General features: G+C 42.1%; 1 protein-coding gene across 7 annotated transcripts in view; it reads right to left on the bottom strand.

The window, feature by feature from the left end:
- PRDM2 (PR/SET domain 2) overlaps window positions 1–24,563 on the bottom strand; it is a 122,972-nt gene that overhangs the window by 29,748 nt on the left and 68,661 nt on the right. For 5 of the 7 annotated variants that reach the window (XM_075994192.1, XM_012763030.3, XM_075994196.1 and 2 more), the window contains 2 exons: window positions 19,090–19,200; window positions 10,019–14,426 (listed from right to left, as the gene is read on the bottom strand). The exons of 1 other annotated variant lie outside the window; for it this stretch is intronic. In XM_075994192.1, the coding sequence (XP_075850307.1) occupies window positions 10,019–14,426; window positions 19,090–19,200 (4,519 nt within the window). Of the gene's footprint in view, window positions 1–1,311; window positions 7,078–10,018; window positions 14,427–19,089; window positions 19,201–24,563 lie in introns of those variants that run through there. One more of the 7 variants, XM_075994201.1, reaches the window with a different exon arrangement.

Below are 24,563 nucleotides of genomic sequence, written 5' to 3'. Positions count from 1 at the left end.
GGCGACATCGCCGAGTTCACCACCATCCACGTGCCGCCCCTTTGCCCCTGGGCATGTTACTGATGCCTGGCTGTCTGCTTAGGGACACCTTCCTAGGTCCATAACTGTGAGGACCAAAGCACCTGAGGCTAAGCATCAGCAGCCATTACCAGAGCCACCATGGCCACCAGTCACTGAATCCGAACTGGGAACACATGCCACCCATTACTCAAGGGCACAATGGGAGGTGGGTGGTGGGGGACACATAACCGCATCACTGGCCAAGAAGCTGAGGCTCAGGCAGGGCTGCCCTGCCTCCCACTTACAGACAGTTCCCAGGGAAGGAAAACCCAGATCCGCAGAAGTTAAAAGCCAATGCTTCTTCCTACTCTTGCTATGCAACCAACCTCTCTGCAACAAAACTCTCTGGGCGATGACATCAGCATCAGTCAATTAGGGACAATATAGTTATGCAAATACAAGACTCTCTAAAACCCAAGAGCACAGCAAATTAGGTGGCTTCACACTGCAATTGAAATCAGCTCTGAAATCAGTTAGGTTTGAGGTCCCCACTTACAGCTGTTAGACGTGACTCAAGTGATGTTGCCTCTGTTGATTTACCTGCAAATGAGAAGAGGACTATCTCCCTCAGGTGGCCTAGGGCATATACGAGTCACGTAAGCACTCAAAAAGTGCCCGGCAGGTAGGAATGGCCGGTGACTCTCTCCACCCCATCCCCAAGTTCCTCTCAAGTCCCGGGGCAGGGGACTCTGCTCTGGCCACAGGCACCTTGACGATCCGGATTGCCTGTTAAAGATGTTTTCTGAATGGCTGGCTTGACTGAATCACTACAGGAGAATGTGCCTGAATTCACAAGTCCAATAATAGCCTGGAAATAGAAGCCATCTGAAAATGTTCCTAAACTCTAGCTGGGTTGGCAAGGATTGGTTCTGATTATAAAAAGCAAGTGAGAAGAGAATGTTACTGCAAGGAAAAGGAAAATTGAACCCATATGAGTTTTAACTAACTTAACTCCAAAAAAAAAATTAAAAATTGTAATTCTGGCAATAATTAAATATTAACACAAATTCAGCTGCTGTACACCGAAATTCTAAGTTAAAAAATTAATACTGTCACAACTGTATCCTAAGGCTTAAACACTCCTTTTGTTATTAACTTACCTGTGCAATAAATTCCAGGTCTTTTTAAAGTGAGTACTATTCTCACCAGCAAATTGATATTAACGGATCAACACCTAAGTGGACATATAGGAGTAACATTTATCGGGTATCGGGAGGGTGGGAGGGGGGAAGAGGGGATGGGTATATACAAACACATGAGTGAGATGTGCAAGGTTTGGGAGATGGACACGCTTGAAGCTCTTACTCGAGGGGGGAGGGGGGCGTGGGCAATATATGTAACCTTAACACTTATACCCCCATAATACGCTAAAATAAAAAAATAAAAACAAAATAAAGTGAGTGCTATTTTAAATTTACATTTAGATATAATGCTAAGACTCACTAGATTATCTAAGTAGAATTCCAGATTACACAGTAGGCTCCTGTCTCAACACTGAGATAGAAATAGTCTTCGCTTAAATATGATTCAGAACATAAACCTGTGCTTTAAAATCCACCTGTAGTTTACTGAAATGACACTCCAGTTCTCGCCCCTCACTAACTCAGGTGGCACCTATTAAGAGACTATCAGAAACGTAGCTTCTTTCATTGACCTCCTGCTGCAGTTTATTAGCAGGACCTGAGAAGGCATATTTAGGCACTAAGGTCCTTCCATAAAATGTTTACGTTGTTTGAACATCTGCCTGAGCTTCCTATCGTTTTTCGTAAGAAGGATTTGAAGAGAAATCTGGCTGGCACAACAAGGCAGAAAACACGAGTGTGTACAAATCCTATTACTCCCAATAGGTTGACAAATTTACTTTAATAAAAGTATCTCCAACCCCCTTTAATGGCTCACAATTGGATGTAATTTTTTGCAACTGCAAGTAATTTAATGCAGAGTCATGATGGTTTTTTGAATTCTTATTCTTAACCCAGAAACTAAATAAAACCCAAACACTCTCTCCAGGTTCTAATCCTGTATTTTGAAAATAATAGTATCAGCAGGACTGTAAATACCCCTTGTTTTGTACACACGTAATGAATGCACTGTCTGCTGCGGTGGGGAGGCGAGCCCAGACCAACTTTCTTTTTGGGTTAATGCAGAGGTCAAGGTTCTCCCTGGTGACCCCTGGCACTTTCTTTAGAATGCTTTCCAAAATCAGAGGGTTTTACTAAAATGAGCTTGGTTTCTGTTGAAGTCAGACGGCTGCTGAGGAAGCAGCTGGCTCTGCAAAAGCCATTGACCTGAATGGACTGGCCTGTGACAGGGCAGAAGTCACTCCACAGCTTGGAGTGACAGGGAAGGTGAGGCAGCCTAGTAGCTGCTCTTGACTAGTGACCAGTCTTGCTGTACCAGGAGGTTTCCTTTCCCACACTGGAAAAGCCTTTAATAGAGAAGGTACTGAGATCTGTTTTCTACATTCAGAAGAAACGAAATTTGAAAAACAAACAAAAAAAAAAACTGTAAAAAGAGTGATAGGACAGTGTAGCTTGGAGGCAGTTCAAATCCTAACTTGCCACTTTAGAGCTGTGTGCCCCGGAAGAAAATCACTTCCCCGAGTCTGTTTCCCCATCTGTAAGTGACACCAACCTCACGGATGTTATTGTCAAGATTCAAGTTGTTAAAATGCTCAGCATAGCAAGCCCTGGGAAGCCAGGCTAAATGCAGCTGGAAGCTGATCAGATCCCTGCAACATAGGCAGGCAGGGGAAGGAAAGAACCGGGTGATCCAGTGCTGGGGGTGGCAGGCCTGGGGCTCACAGCCTGCGCACTTCAACCAAGGTGAAGTTTTACATTTTTTACCTACATGGCACCTACTCATGCCTCAAGTTTTGTTCCATTCAGTATTTGTCTTTAGATCGGATGTTTTAATTTTATCTAGAATCTTAATGGTCACAAGGATGTCATCATTTCCACCAATCTAGATCTCTTTTCTATTTCTTTTTATCCCATAGCACCATGTACTTAGTATTTAAGGCCCTGTTTGTGAGGCAAACCTCGTGGGAAAGGTCACAGCACCGAATGGGGGGGCCCAACAGAGCCTTGGAGCAAGCACAAGCCAGAAGGAAACTGCACAGCAGGCCAGTGGTTCCTTCGCCCTTCCAGCCCTACCACCTCTTCTTTCCACCAAATGCAAGTTCCTTTCTGTGGCCCACGGCTCAGGACTGGCCTCGGGATTACCCTGCACCCCCCACCCGCAGATCTTGGGAAGATGGGAAAATGACAGTGCCCACTCTGCAAGGTTATGTGCGGCGCTGAGGCTCAAAGGAAAACATAGCACTCTAGCAACTCAGAGCTACACACATCTGTTCTTTGTCCAATATAAATTCAGAAATTCTCAAGTATGTGCTGAATTTACCTGGGGGCCTTAAAGTACAGACTACCCAAGCCCCACCCTGAAACAGCCTAATCGGAAGGCCTGGCTGCAGAGCCTTCAAACCAGTTGTGACAAGTCCCCCAGGTGCAGCTCAGAAAGCACTGTGCCAGCGGGCAGGGCTTGTAGCCCCTCCTCCTCCTCTGAAGTCGGGGAGAATGGCTCACCCACACTTGCGAGGCTCTCGAACACACACTCGAGAGCGCTTTACCAGAACCTTCACTTGAGAGGCCAGACCCCCAAGCAGCAGTGCAGGGCTGATGCCACCTGGCAGGACAGAGGCCATAGGCTGCTGGACCTGGAAAAGCCAACGGAAAGTGACAAACCATTTTCTGCCTCGTCTGTCAGCCCAGTCTTTGGAGCATGTTCAGTGTGGCCTTTACATCCAAGCCAACCCTCTTCTCAACCGCCTGTGCTCCAATCCGTTTTCAAGGTAAATTACTCTTTATCAATGTTTTTTATGGGTGTAAGTCAATATATCCAGAATGAAGTTCGATATCAAATCAAAATCCACATGAATAAAGTATCAAATGCATTAAATGAGCTGTAATTTTGGTGGAGTCACTATAACATAAGGTCTAGGTATCAGCACTCAGATATTAAGCTGGGAGCACCTTCCTGACCACCTAGACTTTGGGCAATTGTGACAAAGCGAAGAGATATTGAATTTGAAGTATAAAAAGGGGGAGAAGGCCACCACGTGAACGTAAGCTCCGCAGGGGTAGGGATTTCTGTCCATTTTGCCCACTGATGTCTCCTAAGCACCCAGGACATAGCCAGACATACACTAAGTATAAACTGATTCTATAAAATAACTTGCTAGAAAGTACTTACAACAGCCAAGTTAAAAAACAGCCAGCCTAGAGGGATTTATTATCAAAAACACTGTGACATGCTTCAAAATAGTAGTAGAAACATAAGGCTTTAGTTATTAGGTTTCAATTTTTAAAAAATGTTTAACTCTATAAAGAGTAAATGTAACCAAACGGCAGCTCCTCCCTGCTGAGATGGATGTCACATGGCTTCTTGGGGACTCCACCATTCAGTACACACCTGAGTGCCTGTGGTGTCCCATGTACTGCTGGAAGAGCTGGGGATGCCATGGAGAACGAGCCCTCACCCCACCCTTTCCAGTGTGGGTCCAGATCCAGTATAAAAGATCTGCTTCTAGGAGCAGAGACCATCCAGTCCAATCCACACTTTTTACAGATTAGGAACTATCATCTAGAAAACAAGAGAGTTTGCCCAAAGTCAGGCTAAACCACCGGAGTCATGAGGGCACTTGTTACAGGCCTGTTTACTGAAGGCACAGGGGACGGAAGCATGGCCAGATGGGCTAGCGTGGAAACCCACTTCCCCCCTGGGGTCAGTGCTCTTCTCTCTCCCAGTTTCACCTCCTCACAGGGCCCTGCTGCATGGTCAGTACTCACTTCAGCAGAGTGTTTAAAACTACTGATGCTGAAGGCCATTTCCAAACTCCCATCAACCTCTCTCCACCCCTCCCCAGCTTTTTCTAATGTAGAGTATCATAAGCCAGAAATGTGAACATCTGGCCAAGGGGAGTTGGTCATCCCTTTACCTCTTTTTCTTGAGGAATGACACAAACGGTGTTAGAACAAGTGCTCTGATGTTGGATTATATGAAACTGCTTCTACTTGTCCATTTTTAATCTTAAAGAAATAGCAGTTTCATATAAATTTAACATAAATATTACAACTTCTTTCATTCTTTGGAGATCCATAAAAATAAACATAACCCACCAACTAGAGTTAACTGTCAGCAAGCACAGAGGATGCTGAGCCCCCAGAGATGAAATTCTTTATTTCACTGTTACCAAAAGTGAGTTCACAAGGTACTTCTCCGCACCCATCTGACTGCGTATCTACCATCTAAAAAGAACTGCAACTGGAACGAGCAAATGTCAAGTACAAAACAAGTGAACAGAGGCCCAGCAGGCTGACTGCACATTAAAGAGTGCAGGCTTTGCACGGCCCTCCATGCACCTCCCCTTAACTGCTCCCAATTATGCACAAAATGCAGTCCTTTCACAAGCTTTTAGAAAGTTTTTTATTGGTTACAATTATGTAAAATGTATCATTTAAATTCTCTCCTAGTTATTAAGTGTTTGCAGCAACAGCATAAAAATATCTTTTTTCATACATCTGATGAGCCCCAATGATTTCAATGCTGGAAGAGGAAAAACAGCAAACACCACTCTTAGCTTGTCTATAATTAACCTCTCTCTCTCTCTCTCTCTCTCTCAAGGCTACATTGGTTAAAATCAATGGACAACCCCTTTTGTATGCCAAATTATAAATTTTAATGTTTTCATTAGAATAGTCTTTTATAGCACTCTCCAACAAGAAACAATAAAATAACTAACAGCAAACTTCAATATAGGAACACTCTCCAGATTAACAACTCAAACAAAAAATGTAAAATGTAGATCACATATAATACAATTGAAGCGTCCAAAACAATTTAAATAATTTTAAATATTTTATTTTTAAACTGCTACAAATGCTTTATACAATATTTCAACATAAAGTCCCCATAACAGAAATGTAACAAAATGGGAATGATAGTGAAAGGGTTAAAGTGGCATAAATTCACCAAATATTAAACTACAAATTTTAAGAGGTAGATTACTTTTAAAGTTGAGAACAAAAACAGTATGAATAAAACCTAGCCATTTTCCACCAACTCAGTCATTAATCAGGTGGGGGGGGCAGAAAAATGCATGGAGAAATGATACTCATAGTCATAGGCAGAGGCCAATTTGTTGCCTTTAATCTCTATTAGAGACTCAAGTGTAAAACCTGGTATGTAAATTCATTTCTACTTCTGTGTAGACATACATCTTATATGCCTGGGATGCACCCTGTGCATTGACATATTGCTACATAGTCTCTGATAATATATAATAGTTATAAATTAGTGCCAGATAATAATTTGAGAAGATAATATCCATTTGGATATACAAACATGACATTGTAAGAGGCATTAAAAAAGTCCATATCCAATCTGGTTTCCTCTCCATTATGCTGGCAATCTGCTTGTGATTTAAAAACAAAAACAGAGCAAGAGATCAGCTAAATTGCCTCTCTCTGTCTGTAATCCATTTAAAAGAAAGGCATCAAGAGCTGGTAAGTGAGCAAAACATTTTAAATGAGTGCATCTGAATTTGTCATCCCTGAAATCTACAACTACTGCTAAAACAGAGAACTTGCTTTGCAAGGTTAAGTTCAAATCATTCCTTTCTCTCCTATGTGTCAAAACAAGGGCTACACTCAGATCTGAGTTACCAGTCCCGTGACGAGGAGCCAGTTCATCTAGCCCGTCTTACAGTGCCCTCCTCTTTGGATCTCAATCACCCAGGAGCCCAGCACACAGGTTGGGCACCACCGAAGAAGCAGATGCCTGACTCTAAGCCTGCCGGCAATCAGTTGTGTGTTAGGATTTTTGAGTCAGCTTCAACTGGTCTTGCAAGCTTGGTAGATTTCGTATCCTTTGCCGTAGTGCTTATCCTAAGTTGAGCATGCAATATCTTTTAGTCAATTAAAGTTTGTTTTGTTTTGGGGGCTTTTCTACAGGAAGTTCCTAGAAAATAAGAAAACTGAAGATAAATGACAACATAACATAACATAACCTTGTATGAATTGACCATGTTAAAGAAAAAGTTGAGTAGACCATAAGACAAATGTTGTTAAGACAGCAACACATAAATGACTCTGAAGGTACTTAGGAACTCAAGTGTCCCACAAAGAAGACACGGGAGGAACTACATGTAGGTCCATTTCCTAGTAGGTGTAGCAGACACAGAGACATGGGAAATCAGCATTTTATTTTATGTTTTTTATCAATTCATGGTAAATGGAAAAACTTGGTTTAGAATTTCATTTTTTTTCTATCTTTAAATTTTCTTGAGTGGCTGCAAAGGAACTCAGTTAAAAAAAATTGCTCTAAAAGGGGCATTAAAGAATGTAAAACACCTTGAGATTTACCAAGGTGAAAGATGGCTAAGAGGTAAGTAGACAATCTTTCCTTCCCTTTGTGTCATACTGGAGCCTGGGAAAATGAACCCTCAGCATCAGATCTAAATGCAGCCCCTCAAAAAGCCATAGCTAGGCTCTGACTACTAACTTTGGGGGGATGAGGGGGGCGGGTGTCACTGTATTAAGAGGCACAGGACCATCTGAAAGATGAGTGGCATGCCTGGTTTCCTTTGCTGCTCTGTCCTAAGAAAAAAAATTGGAGCATGTGTCTTTTTTTACACCCTGACTAGCACCATGGCTTGTGCTCCAGGAAATTACCAACTAGCAAACTGCTGAGCCTTCGGTGTTAATGGAAAACTCAGACTACATCCACATGGCTAACTGCAAGCACATACTTGAATCCTTAACTGGAATTCAAATGTGAAACGTCTGCGTGTTGGGGACTAGTTCTCACACACAATTTGTTGTAAAGAAATACACAGGAAAGGATGCGGTACCCGTTCTGTGATTAGTCTCCATGTACGCGACAGGGTAAGGAAAGCAAAATCCAGAAGAGAAAGTGAAAGTGAGCAGTATTTGTGAACATGTAATTGTGTCATGAATTATCCCTAAAGAAAACTTAGAAGTAGAAATACACTAAAACTGGAAGACCACTGTAATTCAAACAACTCCTTATCAATGTCATACAAGGAATATGTACTGAGGCTGAGGCCTACTCTGGGACAGCCCTGGGCGAGACATTAACACTAATATCATACTCTCCCGGGATCTGAGTTTAGGAATCCTGGTTTTGCACAAAACTCCCTATGAGGTACTAAGAAGACCAAAACAAACACTGAAGAAATGCCCACTTTTGTGTCCAGTCAAAATATGATGTCTCACTGAACAATTGTTTTTTAATTCCCCAAAACACATCACAAGTTTATGGTCACTTGGCAAGTAGACCCCTGGGTGATACCCCCATGTCCTACAGATGTGTCTACAGCACAGTTCCAAAGACTCACACAAGGAGGAATGGCTACCCTGGGTGCCTGCTGCCACCATCTACCAGTTAGGACACCACCAGTGTTTTCTTATCTGTTTTTCTGTGCCGATGAAAGGTGTTCACAGGGCTAACCTCCAAGACACCACCTATGCAAGTGCTCTGGCCAGAGACTGAATGTTGATCAGAGCTATAGCAACTGAATATTTAATACATTTATAAAGTAGCTTTTTAAAACTCTAATCCTTTAATCCTACAGTAAATCATTCAAATCAGCCTTGGCTACTGATTCTTCTTTACATCTTTCTTTAGCCACAATTTAAGGCACACCAGCACCAAGAATTCTACCTGATCAATTATGCAGTGATAATGCATAATTGTGCACTATGACCTCATGCAGATGTCCTCATGACCTCTCCAAAATAGCAGTCACTCCACAGTTATCTCTAATTCTGCTTGCTTAAAGCAGCAAAGAACTTTCAGACACCAAAAGCTATAGCCATGAAAGTCAGGTCAGGCAGCTTACTCTGAGAAGACAAGATTTAGAAGTATTTTGTAGAAATACTATCTGATGACGAATAATTTCACAGGAGATTGACCTATAGGAATTACTCAGGAAACGGCAGGAATGCCAAGGATACACACCAACTTAGGATATGGGACTTAGAAAGTTTGAGAAGTCAATGTAACGAATTTAACTACTGCCATATCCTTCTGTCGGGCACTAAGTACAGTTCCTAACACAGGGAGAACATGCATGAATGCAGTAAAGTCAACTCTAATCTAAGATGAATCCCTACATAATTACTGGGAAAACAAAGGCATAGACACATGAGGTGGTCTCGCCCTGGGTTATCACATGTGCCTGAAAGACCCCAGGGGGTCTCTGCCTTGCTACAGGGTTCTAAGCCCCCTCTCCTACTCTTCTTCCCCTTTGGAACCTGGCTTGCTTATTATCCTATGACTGGAGATTGTGGGCAGGGACATACAACATTTTTTTAAAAAAATATTTTGTTTAACCAATGCAACAAGTTGTTAAAATTAAAACACCGGCAATCAAAGAAAGCACAAATAATGAAAGCAGTCTTAGTTACTATACCTATGCTGAAGTCACAAAAGTATTAAACAGGATTGCAACATAGTTTACTAATGAACTCAGTGATCCTAAGAAATGATCTATGATCAGGAAATAATACAACTGACACTGAAGTATTAATAACCAAGATATGAGGAGATTTGAGATAATCTCATCTTTTCCTATAGAGTTATTTTGAGAGCTTTTCCAGGGTTTCAAATTCAATTCACACCTGGTCCTATTAAAGAAATGGTACCACTTTGTGAGTCCTATGTCTGAAATAAAAACTATTTATTCATCTCTACAGCAGCCGAAGCAGTAACCCTTGATGCCTACAATTTATGCAACAGCTATTTCCTTTAAATGCTGAGATCAAAATTTTACTGGAAAGGAAGAAAAGATACAAACAAACAAACAACAACAACAAAAAAAACCCTGGGCAAGGACACAGCTGTCTTGCGCCTTTCCCTCCCACGAGCTGGAGCTTACCTGAAGTCCTTCAGCTCCTGCTTGGCGCTGCCGTCCTCTCTCTTGCTCTCACTCAGGTCAGCAGCAGCTGCCAGCTGAAGGCTTCGGGTGACTGGCCCCCCGCTCCGCTCTCTGGATTTTACATTGAACCGGTCTGTTCTTTTCTTGCTCGCCAGGGTGGACTTGCTTTGTAGAACAGCTTTGCTCTTCTGCACCCTCACGTGCAGGCTCCGGGAGGTTTTGCTCGAGAGCTGGGCAGTATGATTCTTGGCCACAGCTTTGGGTTTTTTCCCATCAACATGAGTTATTTTGGCCATTCTTATCGGGCTGGAGTTCCTTAAAGAGGAGGAGCTTGGTTTTTTGGACTTAACTGAAGCTGCAAATTTGACATTCTGCTTGGACCTGAAGGACGACGAGGAAGGCAGTGGGACTTGGGTGGGGCCTGAGCTGCGGGCTCTGGTCTTGCCCAAAGGAGCCTGCGTGCTTTGCATTTTAATCTCTGCATCTGCTGTCCGTCTGCGGTGGTTGCTGTTACTGTTTTTGTCACTACTTGCAGGTGATGAGTGTCCACCTTTCTTGGATGAATGAGAAACTTTTTTTTTGGGAGGAGAAAGGGGCTTTTTGGGACAGCTGAAAGCAGCATGTTTATTCAGGCTTCCAATGTATGTGAACTCTCGATTACAGTAAGGGCAGATGTGAGAAGATGACTCAGAAGCATTTTTCAAGTCAGCCTTCTGCTTTGCAGATTTGTTTTTTTGAAGGATTGCTTTCTGTACAAGCTGATTTTTTTTCTTCAATGCATTTAATTTAAGCTTATTCGATGACATTTTGCTAAGCTCAACACTAAAGTTCAGCCTTTTGGGCTGTCCCATTCGCCGGAAGGCATTTTTCCCAGAGTTATCTAAAACCACCACACCATTTTTGGGTTGTACAGTTTGTTTCAACGGTACTGGATTTTTCTTAGGAGTATACCTCTTCTTGTCACTTGCAGAAGCACATGCCAGGATATGTTTGTGTAACTCAGGCATGTTGTCAACACCTTTTCCACATTTTGTGCAGCGAATGGCAGTAGTAAAAGTCTGTGGAATATTGTGCGTAGTGAAATTTGTGGCTGTCACACCGATACCCATGGGATTTCGGTGATGGTACTGAAATGGAGGTGGCTTAAAGCTTGGGTAATGCTGATTAAGACCCAATCGAACATCTGGATCTTTTGTCTTTATTCCAGAAGCCATTATTTTTATGGTTGTATAAAGCTCTTCAGAGGAATCATTTAACTCTTCCTCTTCTTTAGAAGTTTCTACTGGATCTTCTGGCAAACTCTGCATATGCTCTATATGGGCCTTGCTGGGATCTGTGAAGTTCTGGGGCCTCAGAGTCCCACTTTCAAACTCGTGGTGTGTGCACACCTTATCTGGGTGGAGATCTCGCTGGTGCTGCTGCAAATTGCACAAAAAAGCAAATTCTTTTTTACAAACAGAACACACAAAGATATTTCCAACTCCATGAAGCAAAAAGCGATGCTCTGACAAATCAGTTTTATCCTTAAAAAGCTGTACACAAAATTCACATTTGAAGGGCCATTCTTCAGCATGAACAGATAAATGTTTGGTTAGATCTTTAATGGAAAGAAAAGGTGATTCACAGACATTGCAAACAAAGTTTTTGTTGAATGTTTCCTGAACGATATCCTGTTCAACAGCAGACTGGGGTTCTTCCCTGGGTTTCAGATCTTCATTCTCTAATTCCTCCGGTTTGAAAGACATCATGGGGAGAGAAGTCTCCAGATTATCACCAGAGGAAACTACAGACGATACTGCAGAAAGAGGAGGCGGAGAAGGGGAAGAGGAGGACGAGGAAGAGAATGAAGAGGAAGATGAGGAGGAGGAGGAAGAAGAAAGTGTTGGAGGCCCCGGTGAAGCAGCAGACATAAGAGGCTCCACAGGGGGAATGGGAGAGGGAGAGGGAGATACCGTAGGGGACAGAATTGGGAGTGGGGACTGTGCGGTGGCATTCGAGAGTGGCGAGGGACATGGATGAGGAGATGTGCCGGAAGAGGGGGCTGGAGGAGGTATGGTAGGAAGGAGGGGAGGAGGCGGAGTGGCAACAGTTAATACCGGAGGACAGGGTGGAGGAGAAGAGGGATCTGTGGGGACCAAGAGAGGAGGCAGCTGACTGGAAGAATGGGAAGACGGCTGCAGGGCAGGTGATGAAGGACGAACACCAGGGGAGGACTCAGCAGTCGGGGCAGGGAAGCCAGAGTCAGGGCCAAGGTCAGGATCTGGCTGGGCTTCTAGGGACTTGCAAGGACTTGGGCTCCTGGCCACATCTGCAGTGTTTTCTACAGGTAAATCAACGCCATTATATTCATTGAGAAGAACCTTCTGTAGCATGCGCGTGGTTGGTTTCTTTTTCTTTACAGCACTACAGGCTGACTGTACTGAATGATTTTCTTTAAATTCCTTCCCTTCGGAGTCACTACAAGGCTTTTTATGCACACTGAGATCTAATACAGATTCCCACTGGACCAGAGTCTTGCCTGTACCCTCACCCTTCTGTTTGACACCACTGGATAAATCCAGCGGCTGTTGGTTGCATACATTGCTAAAACTAGAACTGGCTGTCCACTCTTTAGATATTTTATATTCATCAAAGCACGAAGGGCTCACAGTTTCTCTCTCATCTCTCCCAGACATACTCCAGGCTGGTGAGTCACTGTGACTTTCTAATTTGGGTTTCTTGGAAGTCAGAACCGAATCGGTCCATGCTGCTTTCCCATCACTTGGCTTCCCAAAGTCTCGAAGGGCAGGACTGTGCTGTGGAGAACTGGGGGGAGAGGTGGTTCGCCTCTTGAACCTACTGGAGGTCACAGGTAACATGGATGCAGGAGCAGACACACAAACAGGACCTAATTTAGGTATTTCAGTTGCTGAAATCCCTGCAGGAGGAGTTAGTTTATCCTGGGTTTGAAGAAGTTGTTTGAGCTGTGATGACAAATAAACACTTTTCTCTTTATGGAAAGACACTGTCTCTGTCGTTGATATGCTTAGAGGCAGACTTAAGGAACACGAGGGGGTCACGGGGTCAGAATCTGTTTCAGCTTTAATTCTGGGTAGCACGGGTGGACTAGTAGTTCTCCGTTTCTTAGACTCACTGTTTGTGCTGCTGGAAGGTTCTTTAGGAAGATCATCTGTTATAGAGACCTGTGTAGTCTTTATATTTTGAGTAATTTCCACTGTAACTGGAGTGAGCAGACAATTTATACCATACAAATCTGCCGAATTAGATTCCATCTCAATCACGTCACAGCTACTGGTGGTATTGTTAGTTTGAATTTTACCATCAATATAGTAATTTAAGTTCTCAGAGATATTGCTAGAAATGTCCATGATGTACACGTCATCTGCTTCCCCCTCCTCCTCTGGCTCTGTGCTGGGGACGTAGACATTCTGGGTGGGCTGGGCCTGCTCTACCGGAGGCTGCAGCTCTTCAAGGCCTCCTTTTCGCCGTACACCTTTGGGAATCAGATGGCGTTCATGAACTCTACGCTGATGCCGTCGCATATTAGTATGAGTTCCAAAAACCTTTTTACAGTATTTGCATGGATGAAGTTCTTTAACTTCCCCATTCTCTTCTAAAATAGAAGAATTTACCGTTTCTTGGGAAGCTTTCTCTGAACTCACAATCAGACAGTCTTGCCCAAGATTGGGAGGATTCAATTCATCTTTCTGAGTAACATTTTCTCCAGATACTTTGCCTTCAGCTGGGTCCTCTGATGGCTGCAGTGTCAGGCTGGGTTTTCGCTTTAACCCTGCTTCGTGGCGCCGCTCATGCCGCCTCCTGTTAATCTGTGTGCCAAAAGCTTTCCCACAGTACTTGCATTTGAAAGCGTGATTGACCGTAGATATGTGGATGTGCATGTGACGCTCCAGCCCCTGCTTGGTTGTAAACTTCCTTTCACAGTGCTGGCAAGGAAACATAAATGTTTCAAATACATCACCATTGGCCTCTTCCTTAGTTTTAGGGATTTTGATAACAGGTGTTACTTCTGGAGAGTCTTCAAGAACTTCTTTTGAAATATTTTTTGGTTCTTCTAATAAATCTTCTGGTTTCTCATCACATCGTATTTCTGGCTCTTTTACAGAATTTTCACATGGCATGTCAGCTTCCTCCTCCCCGTCTTCTTCCAACTCATCTTCATCATCTTCTTCTTCTTCCTCCTCCTCCTCTCCCTCCTCCTCCTCCTCTTCCTCCAAATCATTCACCTCACAGTTTGTTGCTTCTAATTTCTCGTCTGGTTCTGGTTGCAGCTCGCAGGCAGGCGGAGGGGTTACCAGTTCTGGCAGCACATCCTGACCAGCCACCTCCTGAAGATCGGCTGGCTGCTCAAGTGCCAAAGCTGAAGGCTTCTCCTCCTCTTCTTTAAGACCTAGAAAGCACACGGAAGCAGAAGCATAGAAGTGAAGCATGGAAAACCAGCCACCCTGTGATCAACTCGTATGATTCAAGTTATTTCTCTTATACCTAAAATGTATAAGGGAGATTACGATTTACAATAAATCACTTCTACTTTATATACTTCATTTATAGAGCTGTACTGGATACAAATCCATTTCATCCACCCATTTGTTCAACAAGAATTTGCAGAGTATCTGCTACCTTCCAGGCAACGTTCTGGGCAGTGAGGATAGGCACATGAACACAACAGACAAGAATGCCCACATGGAGCTTAGATTCTTTTCGGTGTTCAGTCACACATATGTACACCTTTGTTTATAAAAACTATAGTGTTTAAATTGTGTTGGAGTAGCTGATAGGAAATTTCAGGAGAGTAAATTCCAGTTTTTCATGAAACTGCAACAAGTTAATTGCTCAACACATCACCAGATTAGACTCTTAGTAGTCTGTCTTGAGTGGACAATCCTCTTTCTCTCTCCTTTCTGACTTAAATTCTATGTTTACAAACCAGAACATTTTCCAGAATTGTGTAATTCGAGTTTGTCAAGTCAAAGACACTTCACTGATCATCTCTTCTAAGCCTTACCAAGTTATTAAGAGCTCAGGAGCACCTCATTGAAGGCAACAGAAATGTGAGGTAACTTCTGGGTTTCTATGCCTAGTCCACCTGAGGCAGGTGGTAGAAAATGGTCAGAGAAGGGCTCACTGGCAAGGTGACAGTGGAGCAGAGACCTAAAGAAAACAAGCCATGCAAATAACTGGGGGAGGAACCCATAACTGACAAATGCAAAAGCACTGAGCCAAGAACATGCTAGATGTGATGAAGAAACAGCAAGGAAGTCAGTAAGTGGGGGGTTGTTCAGGGTGGGGGGCAGCGAGAAGAGCAGGGGAAAGGGCAGAAGATGAGAACAGAGAGGTAACCAGGAACCTGCTCACGCAAGACCTTGTAGGCTATTGGCTTTTACTCTGAGTGAAATGGAGCTACCAGACAGTTCTGACAGAAAAGTATGGAATGGTCTGACTTATATTCAAGAGAATCACTGATTGCTATGAGAAAGAAGACCCTAGATGGACAATAGAGGGGCTAATGCATCTTCTAGGAGGAAGGCAGGACAGTCACATAAGAGTGGCAGTAGGGCTGGGGTAGAAGTGGTCAGGCTCTGTATGTATTTTGGAGATGACAATGACAAAATGTACTTCTTGACTGGCTGTAGTTAGAGAGAAAGAAGAGCCAAGGAGGAGTCCTCACAACTGCAGTAATACTATTGACTGCACAGTAGATGACTACTGGAGAAGCAGGTTTGGTTTGTGTGCACGTGTGTGTGTGGGGTGGGGGGAGATCAAGGTTACTTTGGACGTGCTGAAGTTGAAGGTACCTGATAGGTTCAAGTGAAGATATCAAGCAGATAGCTTCCCATGAAGCTCGAGTTCAACAAACAGTATGAGCCTAGAGATGTCAAGATCTTCAGGCTAGAGAAGGTATTTAAAACACTGGACTGGATGAGGTCACCTAAAAAGTGAATGCAGACAGAAGAGGGACAAGGGGACTATGTCCAGATGACTCCATACTGAGAGGTTAGGGGAATGGCCAGGGAGGCACCCAGAGAACCAAGAGTGGTGTGGCCCTCAGGCTAAGTAAAGAAACAACTTCAAGGAAGGAAAGGTCTACTGTGTCCAGAACTACTGATGGACTGGGTCAGATGTAGCTAAGAATGGAACATTCCATTTACAAAGATGGAGGTCTCGTGATCGTGACAACAGTTTTAGTGGAGAAGTGGGGACAAAATGCTTAACAGAGTTCCTAAGGAGAATTAAAGGAGGCAGGAGAAACAGGGAGACTGTTAGTAACTCTTTCAAGGTCTGTTGTAAAGGAAAAGAGGGAAATAGGGTTGGAGTAGAAGGAAACACAGGGACAATAGGTGACTCTTAGAGACAGGAGCTGTAACAGCAGGTTTAATGCTGATGGGGATGGTCCATGATGCTGCTTTCCCTACAGCACCACCTGCTACACTGCTGAAATGGGCTCTTACCTGCAGATACTTGCAGAGCTAAGACAGGCGCCATAGAGGAGGCAGAGCTACGCTGACGTCTCCAGGCTATGTTATCTGGATGTTTCCCCATCACTAGATAAACATTTACTGAGCACCCTCTATATGCCAGTACTAGGTAAACAAGACTGTCAAGGGCCTTACCCATATAGAGCTTCACTTTAATGGAGGCCACAAACAAGCAAGCAGGCAACGTATTCAAGTAACATAATGGCTGTGCTCACGGGAGTGAGTGTGGTACAGAAGCACACAGCAGGGGCATCCAATGGGACTTGGCTAATCAGGCGAGGCTTCTTAGAGAACTACACAGGCTGAACCTAAAGGACTTAAGAATCGAGCACGGAAGAGGAAAAGCAAGCAGGGAGGAATCAAAACACAGAGAACACTGTAAATTAGTGTGGACTATCTGGGGGCAAAGGGGATCCATCAAGGTATTTGAAAACAGGAGAATTCCATTTTGGAGATTCAGCTGCAAGATGAGTTAAGGGATGGGGAGGACATTACTGGAGACCAAGGAACAAGACTGGTAGAATGATGATAACAGAATGGAGATGCTGGCAGAAAATGCTAAGCAGAAAATGGAAAGCAGCAGTAAAGGCAAAAAAGGGGCCAGACTTTCGTGATACAAGAGACCTGTTGCTGGATGTGGGGACTACTTGGATACAGTAGAAAAAAGGGTTTCAATGCAAGGTATTAATACAAGTTCAATTACTTGGTCCTCGCCCTCTTGCTATTTCCCAGGAATATCAGCCTTACTTTTTCCCATCTGCTACTACATTTACCAGCAATGAGGTTTCTGCTTCTAAATAGAAACCAGCCTTCTCCCCCTAGACAAATTTCATAAATTCCACAGGCTTTTCCACAAACAGGGAAACCAGTCATTTGATGGTGATAATATACTGTAAATTAGGAACTAGCTCTCTTTTCAAATACATTTTCAAAAAGACCCAGAATGTTGCCCAAAAAAGTCAAAATGAGACAACAGAAAATGCCTCTCTGAGGTTCGGAAATTTCTTCATAGAGTTCATGTTGAATCAAAATCTGTGGCTTCTTTTGATGGGGGGAAAATGTTTTTTTCCTGTGACTGGTAAACAATCCCAGATTTAAAACTGTCTAAAGTAATATGAACCTAAATATGCACAGCTCCATTAACTAAAAAAGTCCATGCCAAAGTGTGTACACATTTGATACAGTCTGTCAAGTTTTAAATTTAAAAGGAGGTTTGGGGACCACAAAGATGAGTCTGAATCATTTACTCATTATATAGACTATTTGCTGGAACAAGGCAGAACATTCAGGGAGGCCTGTGAATACACTGCACAGAACCGGCCTCACTTTGACCAGCCATACCACAAACTGGGAAGTAAGCGGCAAATGTCTTTTTTCATGGGATCTAATGTTTTATCAGGGAAAAAAAATACTGTCTGAACTACTGAAGAGGAGGAGGAGCCTATTGGATTTGTTTTTCAATTCTGCCACCAAAGGTAGTGAGGTTACTTAGTAATTTTTGTTGTTCAAACAAATGTCTCAGCAAATCTGTTACTAAGAGGCAGAACTTAGTTTTATAAGGCTCTGGGAAATTAACTCATCTATTCTTGCCTCAAAGAACAAAATAAAAAATTACAATCCTTTATGAATGCTATCACTACAAACAGTGCTAATGAAATGGTTACAAAAGGCACCTAAACTATTTTGGGTTTCTCTACAAATGTTTCTTGACAGAGTCACAAGCCTGTATTCTGAAATTTGCCTATTGGGGTCACTATAAACAACTCTTGAGCAAGTCCCAGTCTCTACATAAACGTGCCCATCACAAATTAAGACACACCTCCCTCATCTCTGTATCGATAGTGGCAATATGGCGGCCCCACTGCAATGACCACAGGGCAAGCTGTCTTTTTGATTAACTTTCAATCCATGCCTCTCTGTGAATTCTTACATCATGGAAGGCCTAGATTATTAATCCTCAGAGGAACTATAAAGAAGAAAATTTTATAGGGAAAAACACAAAGAGACAAAATAAGAATTTAAATTAAAAAAAAAAATTTTTCATTCTGTTATATAAAATCAAAGGTTTTTAATATTTTTAAGTAAATGTTTCATTGAAGTGTAAAACACACATATATTAAAGTGTATAAATCATAAGTATATAGCAAGATAAAATTTTTACTAAGGAAATACACCGTGTGACCACCCCACAGAGCAGTGATGGGACACTACCAGGACCCCAGAAGCCTCCTCACAGCCCTGCCAGTCTGACTTCTATCACCATAGATTTGTTTTCATGATTTTGAACTTTGTATTATTTATAATTATAATCATATAATATGTTTCATTTTATTTTAACGAGAACAATTTCATTTTTAACAAGGATTTTTATAATTAACAAGGATTTTGATTAATTTTTTGAAGAGAGAGTAGGATATGGAAGGCTCAGTTCACCATATTAAATTTAGGCAGTTTTACTGTTTAACCCCTTTACAATTCCTGAAAATGATTTTCAGAAGGGCAATAGGAAGAGACACAAAGTAAAATTAACTGGTACATACATACCCACATCAGACCAGTCCAATATCACAAGCTTACCTTCCGCAGAATCTCTCATATTTGCAAAGGTGGAATCTGGCTCACTTGTCTTCAGGTGTATGTCTTGGGTTTTGTTTCCTTTGTTTTTATTTTCCTGGGATTTTTTCTTCCCTGAAACACAATATTTATTTATTCGTTTACTTGTTATTCTAAATTTAGATGACAATTATTAATCCAATCACAGAAAATTGCATATTTCTAGGTGGTTATCACTTTGGATTCCTAAAGAAAGAAATGGATGATGAATATAAATACTTTTAAGTCATGAAAGAGAAAAAAACCATAAATCCTGTATTTTTGAGAATCTTGGGCATTAGTTTCCTTGATAGCTGTTAACAGTGATCAAATTAACAGATACTATATTCTCAAAAAAATAATGCTGATATAAAAGGAAAATCAGTAACAGCACTGTCTTTCAATACCACACAAATATTAGAGACTGGTAGAAGTCTGGTTATCTGTAAGAAATATATTAGAGAAAAACAATATGGTGTAACTTTTAGTTAAGATATGATTAGCCACAATTGTCAGAAGTAAAATAAGAGCAGCAGAGATTCCACTGGATTACAAGGGATACACATTCACAATGGCTCAAATATCAAATGCAGAGTAATTATGAATAATTCACTGCCCACCAGCACAGCACTCAGAGCGTCCTGAGGGATTTGACACTAGGTCCAGTACAGTTCGATATTTCAGTAACAATTCAGAGCACGGAATTCAGGAAGCACTAGCTGCATTTCAAGTGATACAATATTTTAGAAGATTAAAATGCAACATATTTCTGATAAGCTGTAACAATGAACTGAAGTCATGAAGAGATTCAATAAAGATAAATGATTCTCCATAGAAGTACTAATACTGAAGGTTCAGAAGCTCAGAGTCTTTAGGATTTAACCAAAAATTGTAACCCTTCTTTTCCACCTTTTAATTTCCAGATATCCTTTTCCCAGTAGCTGGTGCTTTTCAGTCTTCAGATCCAGGGAGGTTCCTATTCCTCTTCCCTGTATACTCCTCTTTCTGTACTGCTCCCCCCAAACAGGACTCCACCAGCTTCCAGAGCTACAAGCCTCTGCCACCTTTACCTCGTCATTAGTGAAACGACAAAGTAGAAACCACTTAAAGCTTCTGAACACATAGAATCACTACAGAGGAAGCACAGTTAGCTAAAATGTAGACAACAGATAAAAATGAGGTTAGAGACACAAAATAGCATCATGGAAAAGATCAGAGATTAAAAGTGGAAACATCAATTACAATACAAACATTAATCCTAAAAAACACCACCTGATTTTGATAAAAATTTAAGAGATGCAACAAAAAGAATACAAAATGCTTAGCATTTAGTTTTAAAAAGCAAATTCTAAAATACCATTTTAAGCACGTAATTCTTTAGGCTCTAAGAAAACAGAAGATATTTTTTGTACCTATGTATGTAAGGGTTCACCCAAGCAAATTCCTGATAACATGTCTACCTGTTTCTTTCCAAAGGCAGTTTGGAACTGAGGACACAAGCACATGCACTCACTGGAACCACATTCTGGTGGGAATAGAAGTCGAGGGTCTGTGTGGAGGCGGGTGACTCATGCCTGTCTCCAGGTAAAGAATTATGAACCAATCACCCTGTGAGGGGCACGTGCATCTAAGCACCTTTCCTCATGAGTAAACTCCTCTTAGGCTACTTTCTCCCTTTGTCAACTTAACAGCACTTATCCTAAATCTGATGACCACTAAAGCTCTTCAGGGGTCCTGTTTTGTTTAAAGGCATTTGGATTCTACCTCCTTTCAACCAGTTTTTATGCCCAGTCTGACATAAGGCCTTGCTGTATGTGTTATGCTCCGTACTTATAGTACTGATACCCAACAAAATGCTTATCACCCACATGCACAATGCAAATATAAAAGGCAACCTGCCTACATAACATAGCACAACTGCTGCAGTGCTGCAGTTGATGCCTAAGGAAATCCACAGCTTCTTTTATTACCATGTGAAGGGCTCTTGGCATATCCCTCAGACATTTGATTCAAAAGTTATATTCTGGGGCTTATAATCCTAGCATTTTGGGAGGCCTAGGAGAATCGCTTGAGGTCAAGAAGTTTTAGACCAGCCTGAGCAAGAGCAAGATCCCATCTCTACAAAAAACAGAAAAACTTGCCAGGTGTGGTGGCGCATGCCTGTAGTCCCAGCTACTGGGGAAGCTGAGGCAGGAGGATCGCTTGAACCTAGGAGTTTGAGGTTGCAGTGAGCTATGATGATGCCACTGCACTCTAACTCAGACAACACACACAGTAAGACCCTGTTGGAAGGGAGGGAAGTCAATGTGTTGTAATATGATCACTTACAAAAGAAATTCAAAGATTTTCTGCAACCTCTCAAATACTGTACAAACCCAGTTAGTAGGTCATATAAAAAACAAAGTACACTAGACTTTATGTAAATAGAATATTGAATAAGTGAAATTCTACATTTATATCATAAAACAAAGTATAATTTTAATAATACCATCAAGATGCACTCAAAATGAATTCACATAACTATCCAGAAGGTAAAGTGCTTTTTAAAGGTTTATTCCCTGCCTAAAACAACATTAGAACACCTGGCTAACACCAAATGTCAAATGTCCATTTTGCACTCCTAAAACTTAATCAGTAAGAAGTTACTTTTCTTACCCTAGGTGTCCTCATTAAAAGCCAAGGCCAAGAAACCCTATTCCACTGTGAAGAGAAGCCACTTGCAGTAGGTACATCTCCTGTACCCTATTCAGAGGACTAACGAGATTGTCCCTCAACAGAGGGCTGTGGCGTTCCAGGGAGTCTCAACCCCAGCATGCATGGCATTCCGGGCCATAAAATTCCGCTGTGGAGGGCTGTCCCTCACGAGAGGATGTTTAGCAGCACCTGTGGCCTCTACCCACTAGATGCTAGTAGCACCCCTCTTCTAGTTGTGACAGCCCAAAGTCTCCAGATACAGCCAAATGTCCCCTGGGGAGGAACTCTCCCCAGGATAAGAACCACTGGGCTAGACCAATGTATTTCTGGGTCACTAAAGACATGTGGGATTATCTATATATTTGTTTAAAATAACAAAAAAGTACTTGAATAACACTAATAAACCAATTCTAAAAACGGAGAAATGAACAATTAAATTTACCAAAGTAACTCTGGTGAACTGTGACAGACTTAGTTTATGACAGAAATGAAGCTATCATGACCATCAGTCATTCATGGAATTGAGATTATCTGACAGATGAGAAACAATGTTCTCAATCTTAGCCAGAACCATCATCTATCAAGTTACTATTCATGACCCTTAGACTAGAGATGAAGGGACTATCAAAATCACCCGTCCTGCCTGCTGTTTTGTGGGCGATACTGAAGGCCAGGGCCATGGAGAACCAATGAATCTACGATGGAGCAGAAATTAGAACCAAGAGGTCCCTGCCCACATTTCCACATGCTTACTATCACTCAGAACTGCCAAATATTGCAACAACAGGTGGTGGAAGTGGCTACATTTCCTTAAATTAGTGCAGTGTTTTCCTGATACGTGATTTGTGCCCTTTTTGCCATCAAATTAAAAGAAAAACAGAAGCAAACCTATAAGGACTTTTATAAAGTGGGCTTCTATCTGTGAGGCAAGAACAGCATGAAGTGGGAGCCACTGGGAGCCTGGTAAGCACATGAGTGCACTTACCATCGGGTTCCTGAGGGTCCTACATGGCGCTACTGCCAGCTGGCTGCTCCGCTTGGTCTAGACAAGAAAGACAGGAATGAAACACGAGGAAAGTGAAATGGAAATGACGACAAAGAACAGCATGAGGGAGAGGACAAACTTTATGTACACGAGGAAAAGAGATGCACACAACAAGATGAGAAATTGAATGCAACAGAAGGAAAACCATTATCTACTACATCATGGTGCTCACATAGCAAAGAAATTATTAATTTTTAACTGTGTACTTAGTTGCTGAGAGTAAGACCAATGTAGTATATACTCATTCTCAGGCCTGTACCGTGCCCATGTTATAGAACTGATGGCCTTACTACTTATGGACCATTCTGCCAGAAGACCCCAAAATCCCAATATATGCCTCTCATTTTCCAGGGGAGACACTCAAGGACCAGAAATGTGAAGTAACATGCTCAAGGACGTATCCACATTAGCTATAGAGCCAGAATTAGAAATCAAGGTGATAACACTAAAAATGCGTTCTTCTACAGTTATTTCTTAACACCAATAATAGCTTAATAATCGTACCTTATTTTTTAAAAGCACTTTACATGCATTATTTCACTTGGTTTCAAGGGCAAATAAAAAAAAAGTTGTATAAACACTTGTGCTGCATTTTATAGTAAAGGAGCAACAATCAAATTGGAATGCATTTTTTCCAATTCTATTTTATCTTATGCCAGAAACAGTATCAGTCAACAGCACAGAACCCCAATCTGAACAAATATGATTCACCACTGAATAATATCACTAAAATTGGATTTTCTAGTGAAATAGCTACCATAGAGAGACATTCAACAACCACAATGACTACTTTCTAAGACAATGTATAGCATTATACTGCTCGTGCCTGGGATGCCAGTTGCAAAATCAAAACTGCCTAAAGCATCACATGAATAATTTAACCTAGGTCTAGACTATGTTCTACTATCCTAATAAACTGGACAAACACTAGGAAATGCTAGAGAATAACGTTTCACTTAAAAATGTTCAGGCATCAGAGAGAATGCAAAATTCTAGAAGGCTTGCTGAAGTTACATTAAAAATTCATCACGAGGCCGGGCGCGGTGGCTCACGCCTGTAATCCTAGCACTCTGGGAGGCCGAGGCGGGCGGATTGCTCAAGGTCGGGAGTTCGAAACCAGCCTGAGCGAGACCCCGTCTCTACTAAAAAAATAGAAAGAAATTAATTGACCAACTAAAAGTATATATACAAAAAATTAGCCAGGCATGGTGGTGCATGCCTATAGTCCCAGCTACTCGGGAGGCTGAGGCAGGAGGATCGCTTGAGCCCAGGAGTTTGAGGTTGCTGTGAGCTAGGCTGACGCCACGGCACTCACTCTAGCCTGGGCAACAAAAAGTGAGACTCTGTCTCAAAAAAAAAAAAAAAAAAAAAAAATTCATCACGAGAGTGAAGGCTCGGGCATTTGGTGATTTAAAAATTAAATTTAGAACTCTATGTAACTCCACATGTGCTGCCTCCTCACTGTGGAGCTATCCAACTCTGAAGTATAAAATCAGAATTAAACATCAGTGTACAGAAGCCAGGGTCATCCAATCTTCATTTGGGGAGCTCACCATTGTACTCAGATACACAGTTGACTCCAAATCAGTGTAGCCTCCATCTGGGAGAGCTGTACAACTATACCACAGAAGGTCACCAAGGACAGGAGCTACCCTAAACAAGATCAACACCAACTCATTAGAGGGCCAACTGTGCCTGCTGCCTCCAGTTCATCAGCCCT

This window comes from Microcebus murinus, chromosome 2, assembly GCF_040939455.1.
Source record: "Microcebus murinus isolate Inina chromosome 2, M.murinus_Inina_mat1.0, whole genome shotgun sequence".
NCBI lineage: Eukaryota > Metazoa > Chordata > Mammalia > Primates > Cheirogaleidae > Microcebus > Microcebus murinus.
Note: the sequence above shows the minus strand (reverse complement) of the source record. Positions and strands in the feature narration are given on the sequence as shown.